Raw genomic sequence first — 7,117 nt, forward strand, 5'->3', positions numbered from 1 at the left:
GAAGTCGGGGGTGATTTTTTGATCTCTTGAGGATTTTTGCCCTTTAATAAGGGAGTCCACTGCAGTACTGGTCATGCTGAAATTATCTTTTCCTCTCTAACAATCCGTTTCCATGAGCCCAAAAAGGATGCTGAGAGAAGAAAACTTCATTTTAGGCTCCGGATTATCCTGAAGGCTTCTCAGTGCTGCTAGCAGAGAGTTAATCTGGCTCGAGTTTATACCTGGTTTGGTCTTAATTCTTTTCCTACGTAACTCTGACACCGCCAGAGCAGCTGTCTTTGTTTTCCGAGAGATTCTTACGGATTCTCACAAAAATATCAATTACCTGGAACCGTGAAACCCTTGAAAATTGTGAAACTCTTGCAAATTGTGATGTCTCTTTTCTTCCTTGTCGACCACGGGTTCTGTCACCCACCACGTTTTTTTAAGTTTTCCTGTCCCTACTCCTGATATTTGGTCAGTTTTCCAGTTGTCAGGTTAGAGAAAATTGCTGTGCGGAGGGAAACAAGAAAGACTTTTCATTCATTGGAATTGGTGAATTAATTAATGGAAAAAAAGTGGAGGTGGCTCCCGAAGAAAAGGGAAGGGAAGAGCCGTTTCTCTGTGAATATTTACCCTTGTGTTTACTAAAATAGAGAGGGAGATAACCCGTTAAAAGTAGCTTTATGATCATAAAAAGAGGAAAAAACCCAAGTGCTTTGATGTTGAGGACCTCCCACTAAGACCACCAGACCGAGAAACTTTTTGGGAACCCGTAACAGAATAATTTGCCTCGAGGAGATCCAAGTTAACCAATTATTTGCTGGGAAAAATAAATTGAATAGAGCATCCAGGGTGGCTTTTTCGATTAGGATGACGTCAGATTTCGATGCAGAAGGTGAAGACCAGGATTTTCTGACAAGGTTTTCAAGATTTTTGTACTTTAACTTGGAGTCCTTAATGCTCTTCAAGAAGGAAGCGTAGCGGGAATCGCTACACTTGTCCCTAAAGGTGAGTCACCTTGGACTTTTGTGCTTTTTGGCAAGTCCAGAGCACACAAACGAGACGCCAGGAGGAAAAAAAACCAACCCCAAAGTTCCTTATTGCTTGTGACAGTGACCAGTAAATCCCTGACTGATAGAAGGCAGGGTGAAGAAAATTTTAGTCCGTGGCTTCGGTACAGGAAGGAACAATTTCTGTCGGCGAAGGTGTGATGTTTACTTAAACGCTCAGCGATAACGGGTGGTAGATAAAATTCTGATTGTGGCAGGGGAAACGGGATTGCTGGGTCTTGGGTGAGGAAATAAGGAGGTCGGGGAAGAAAAAAGAGAAAAGCTGTTGAGGACTTCAAAGTGCTCTTTTGGTTTTTTGCCAGCAAGCAGTAAAGTCGAGGCCGGAGAGTATCAGCAGGTGTAGAAAAGACTTTGTCAAAGTCCTGGAGTTTGAAATTGAAAAGGAAGAGGCTCTTTCCTTTACTCTCACCCGACAGTTACGCGTGCTTGTAAAGCACGAAAGGTGTAACCTGGAAGTAGCAGCCGGGCTGCGCTCTCCCTCATTTCCTAAAGTCCTGACGGAGTAACTACTGAGCATCTCCCCTGGTGGGATGTTTCCCTGTGAAGTTAGGTCCATCCCGAGAGGGTGCAAGCGTAACGGTGCCGTTGCAGCAAGAGGGATTTAAGCTTGTGCAAAGCTTTCTGAACAATCCCAACGCGGCGGCGGGGAAATGGGTTGCCAAAGAAGTCGTGGGACCGTTTTTGTGGGTTGTTCAAAGTAGGTTACGCAAGTGGCCCAGGCCGTAATTTAAATATAGCGGGTCTGAGCACATCTCGGAATTCACACTCCCTTGTTTCGCTGTTTTTTCTCTCGTCGTCCGGTGACCGATGTGGTTCAGCTCGACTGAAATGGATAACCCAGCTTTCGAAATGCACGGAGAGAGCCTACACAGGCCTTCGAAAGGAACAGAGTGGCCGACAAAAGAGGTACCCGTTGTTTTCCTCTTGGCATTTGAGTTAACTTCATGCAATAAGAGTCAGAGTATCCCTCCTCAGCTGTTTTTTCGCGATCAGCCCAGCACTTCTCGGCTTATAAATACCCCGAGACTTGCGATTTCCAACTTGTGATATTTTTCAGCGACCGGTGAGAGAAATGTGAAGAGCTTTTCTCAAAGACATTCATCAAAAAAGGTCGTTTTGTTAAGGTCAGCGAGCGACCTTCAATTTTTTTTTCATTTCCGATTGTCCAGCTTAAGATATCCACATTCATAGCTCCTTTTCAGGCACTGGCTGGAAAAAAAAAAACCAAAAACCAAACAGGCTTTTGGAGGGAGATCAAGCTGAATCAGCAGAGTGTTAAAATTTGGGCAAGACGCTGCCGTCTCTCTTCATCTGAAGCTGCAAGTCCAGCAGCAAGAATGGTTCAGGCGGAGAAAATATTGAAATATTTTCAGCCAGGTGATGTTTCGTTGTGTCAGAAGCACCTTCTAAAGAACTCATCCGCTTATTTTCAGGAGAAAAAAGGCGGCCGGTCCCTGATGAAAGTGTTTTTAGTTTGCCTGCTGGCCTGTATCATCACCACGGCGATCGGAGTGCTGGCCCTGTCCTTGGTCTACGTGAAGAACCCCGTCTTTATCAAAGATGCTCGAGATAACGGCGCGTCTTCCCCTGAACCGGCCGACAAGAGCGCAGATTTCAAATTCCAGTTCCTGAACCACCTGGGGAAATCGAAGGTAGGTTCGGTCGCCCTCCGCAACAACGTTTTAGAGAAGGGAAACAACTTGATTTGGCCCAACTGCGCTCCAGCTGCCAAAGGCATCTTTCTATTTCAAAGAATTCCCAATTGATTTGTTGCTTTTCAGCAAAAGATGAGAGGAAAAATATTTGGGGATTGTTTGTTCCCCGCTGTCCACAATACTTATAATTCTCCACTCTCGCTTCACAGGTATATGACTACCCCGGCGGTGCAATCCAGTGGGCGAGGTTCAGGAAGGACGTAAATGAATATCAAAGCGAGGAAGAAATGGAATTTGGGAAAAGCATCAACAACCATCGCTCCAAAATGACTTTCGGGACCTTACGGATCAAAAGCAAAGGGCTTCGGGCTCCCCACTGGCATTTTAATGCCAACGAGCACGGCTACCTGCTACAGGTATAATCCAATTATTTCATTTCAACTCTATTTCTTTACCTGAAAGGGTTGGACTAGATGCTCCTTGAGATCCCTTCCACTCTGGGACTTTATGATTTCGGAATCGGTTTTGCAGTTTAAAGCATTGTTTATATCTAGAAGATGTACATATGTTTAAAAAAAAATAATTCTATATATGTTCTATGCAAACATTAACAGCTAACAAAAGCAGAATTGCTATTGGTTGATGTACGGCGCTGGTTTGGGGCCTTGAAATAAGATAATTAATTGATTTCGAAGACTAATAATTCATATTTTTGATCAGTGTAGACCCAGACAGCTCAGGCTGGAGGGAGGACCCGGCTTGGAGTAAGGCATTCCACAACCACCTCGTCCTCTCTCTCGCAGGTTTATGCTCAGAGACGGCTCCTTTGCATCTGTCTGAATAAAAAATACGTAAAGTGCGAGCAACGTGTCCTCGCCAGGTGTTCCTGAAACCTTCTGAAATGTTTTTAAGTTAAAATGTTGCCTCTTTAAATGCTATTCTGCATGAATAGCACACCAGGAGCTGGTTTTTTTTGGTTTTTTCCTTCAGGTTATTTGAATGACCCGTTTGCTGCGCGTGGATTAAAGGAGAAAAGTTTCGTTACGACCGCTAAATTCCGACTTTTTCCGTTCCAGGGTACCGCCTGGATTGGAGTAATCGGCGCCGACGACAGCGTGGTCACCACGTACAACGTCACGGCCGGCCAGGTGATCTTCTTCCCTCGAAACACCGTGCACTGGATCAAGAACGTCGGATCCGAAGACTGCTTTTTCCTTCTCTTCTTCACGACGCACGAAGAACTCCAGACCTTGGACGTAGACGACGCCTTTTTCTCTACGCCAGAGGACATAGCAGCCAGAGCGTTAAAGGTTTGTGCGATGGGACAACCAGCCTCTGCCCGGTTTTCTGTACAATAGAACAAGTCTGGGCGCTCTGTATTTTTTTAGGGACCTCGCTCAGCTGTTCTTTTCCACGCCATCTCCTCCGCTCGTCACATTAATCCCCAGTTCACGGAGGTTCCTCCGTGTTTCCGAGGGGGGAAAAGCCCAAAGTGAATTTCCCCTTGAAACGAGGTCGTGATAGACCTTCTCGCCCTCAAACAGTTGGAGTTTCCCTTCTGCTCCAAAGCTCTGCGAGCAAAGGAATAAGACAGAACATGGCCATGGTGAGGTGGTTGAAGAGAATTCCACTACTAAAATCGGAATTCCCCAGTTTGCCGTCGAATTTAACGCGCGCCCTCTCCCCCGCAGCCACAAGGTGGAGTCAACTTCATCCGAACCTTCAAGAAACAAGCGGCAGATCAAGCCGTTAACCTCCCGCCCAATTTAGACGAGCTCGTCCAAAACGCAACCTACGTGCAGTCTCCGGACGACTTGGTGTGGAGGTACTTCTACAACCTCAAAGGTACGCGCCGAAACGCTCCGGCCGGCGGAGCTCTCCGCGTTTTTAGTGGGCGAGAGGAGGGGAGTCCGGAATCGATTTGCCAAAAGTCCAAAAATCCATGGATAACCTATCTCATTCAAGCCTAACCCGACGTCTAACCCGATTCTCATCTCCAAGTAGTTCTCACTTTTGATTTTGACTTTTCCATCAGGTTCTTTACTGACGTATGTAACCAGGGCTGGTGTGTTAGCGATAACCTAAATCTCCAATTTTCAGTCAGAAATTAAAATCTAACAGGCGGGCGTCGTTAACCAAACCTCATTAGGAATTCTCACTTGGCTACCTCTCGCTTTTAGGGTCGGCGGAATATCCTTTCCCAGGAGGAGTCTTCCAGTGGGCTCGCTACCGCAGAAACGGCACCGGCCTGAACGAAACGGAAAAAATCTTCAGCGAGTCGCTGAACAAGGTAACGCGCCCTCCGTCGGAGGGGAGACCCACAAAACGGAACTGGTTTGGGCCGTTTTCTGACCGTTCGCGTCTCGCTTTTCAGCACGAGGACACCCTCACCTTAGCGACTCTCCGGATATTCAGCAACGGGCTGGGGCAACCGCATTTCCACTTCAACGCCAACGAGATGGGCTACGTCATCAGCGGCTGCGCGCAGGTAACTCGGGACGCGGCGGGAGGGAGAAGTCGGCGGAGTTTGGGCCGGAAAAAACAAATTAGAGCCCGATAACGACGAACAAAACCCCAACGGGTGATATCGGCCTTTAACAAAAAAGTTGAATTTCATTACGACAGGTCGGAGTTATTCTCTCCGGAGCCACGGCCAACTTCAACATCGGCATCGGAGACGTCATTTTTTTCCCCGTCGGGACCCAACATTATATCAAGAGCGTGTGCGACGAGGATTTGTTTTTGGTCCTAGCCTACAGTACGGGAAACCAGGTGAGAATCGGGCAAGGGGAGTTCAAAAAACCCCAAAAACCCCCAAATATACTAAAACTAAGCGGGTAGCCACAATTATTCCTCGTAAAATATTGCCTTTCTTCTCTTTGTAGCTGGAAACTCTTCGCATGAACGACTACTTCCATTCGACGGCCGACCATATCCTCGCTCAGCTTTTCTTCAAGGAACAGGCCGAGTTTAAGAAGCTCCCGAAAGCCAAATAACCTCGCTTAGCCGTGAACACCTTTTTTTCCACCGTCGCCGCCTTTCTGGCCGTATTTTTCTCGCTATTTATCCAGCGGGAGGTGAAAAAAAAAGGACTTGGCGGAGGTTTCCTCATTGTAAAAAGTCTTTTCCTTTTTTTATTTTTCTAACGTTTTATTTATGGCGCGATGCGATTGTATATTAAAGTGATTTCTACTCTTCCCACGGCTGTTTGCTCTTTAAGGTGATAAATTCCTTTTCCCCGACTGCTGCGACGCTTCAGAGGGAACATTTTGAGGCACCGCAGAAACTCTGTGTGGAAACTGAGCCAAAAAGAAGCAAAATATTGTTGTGGGTTTTTTTTTATCCCCTTGCCTAGTTCGCTGGGGTTTCAATCCGATCAGGCTCCAAGCTCTTTCCTGATTTATTACATAATAAACAGGGATTCAGCGAAATAGAGCTGGGCTTGAATTTCATTTTGAGGCTCCTGGTGACCCTCTGGTTTACCCGGAAATCCAGCTGTTGTTCCTCACTTTTCTCATTTTGTGGTGAGCTTTTATCACTTTGGGGGGCCCGGCTTTGGCTAATTAAGCACTTTCAAGTGTTCCGAGAGAAACAGACCCGTCGCCGTGAAGTCAAGGGAAGGAAACGCGAGCAAAGTCGAGGGGAATTCTTTTCATTTCGGTTTCTACCCGTCGCTTCGTGGCGCTGCAGATGTTCTGCACAGCTGGAGCTGCAGGTCACCCAAAAGGTAGGAACCCCTTGTGAAGTGGCGAAAAACATTAGAAAAAACCCCACAGAGCTACAAAAAGCTCCTAAATCTATTAGAAAATTTAAATAATTCTTCAAGAAGCAGCAGAATTTGTGTGTGTTCCCCCGTTTTTGGCTGTTTCTCCCAATATTTTTCAATTAAAAAGCTCGAACAGAGCTCGGGAGGGTCTCAAGCCACGACGATTTAATAAATAAACCTGTTCCGCATGTCTCGGACCCGCCCGGCTCGCGTTTTATAGATCCCAAAGACCGAGAGGAAATTTCCGGCGCTTTATGTGGAGGAATCTTTATCTTTCCCAAAGAAAATCCACGCCCCCCGACCCCGTTGAACCCGCGAGGCGGCGAGTCGTCTCCGAAGCCGAGGGAGCTTTGGAAGGCGAGCCAAGGTCTGCCGGATCCGAGGGAGGGTTTGCCGGCTGCCGACTTGGAAACAGCTTCGTTTATAGAGCGATATCGTTAATTAGAGGCGTGGAAGCCCTTTGTAGTCCCGGGTTCTCCGTTCCAGCAGCCTCCAAGTCCTCTGCGGGTTTATGGGCTGTCGTTAGGGCGCGCAAACACGACGGGTTCAAGGGGAAAATTAAATCCCCGGAGACGCCACTTCCTTCCCTCTTCAGCCGGGCGGGAAAGCGGCGAATGTGGGCGAATACTCGATTTTTTTGCCGT

General features: G+C 47.1%; 1 protein-coding gene across 1 annotated transcript; it reads left to right on the forward strand.

Moving 5' to 3' along the window:
- The first annotated feature begins 1,859 nt into the window (after positions 1-1,859).
- LOC104277088 lies at positions 1,860-5,703 on the forward strand. Its single transcript, XM_009873624.1, has 9 exons — positions 1,860-1,958; positions 2,486-2,704; positions 2,917-3,123; positions 3,784-4,017; positions 4,399-4,552; positions 4,888-4,997; positions 5,082-5,195; positions 5,333-5,479; positions 5,593-5,703. Exons 1-9 carry the CDS (start codon positions 1,860-1,862, stop codon positions 5,701-5,703), a joined length of 1,395 nt encoding a protein of 464 aa, XP_009871926.1.
- Positions 5,704-7,117: the final 1,414 nt, after the last annotated feature.

The sequence above is a fragment of the Apaloderma vittatum genome, unplaced genomic scaffold, assembly GCF_000703405.1.
Source record: "Apaloderma vittatum isolate BGI_N311 unplaced genomic scaffold, ASM70340v1 scaffold27967, whole genome shotgun sequence".
In the NCBI taxonomy this organism is placed as follows: domain Eukaryota; kingdom Metazoa; phylum Chordata; class Aves; order Trogoniformes; family Trogonidae; genus Apaloderma; species Apaloderma vittatum.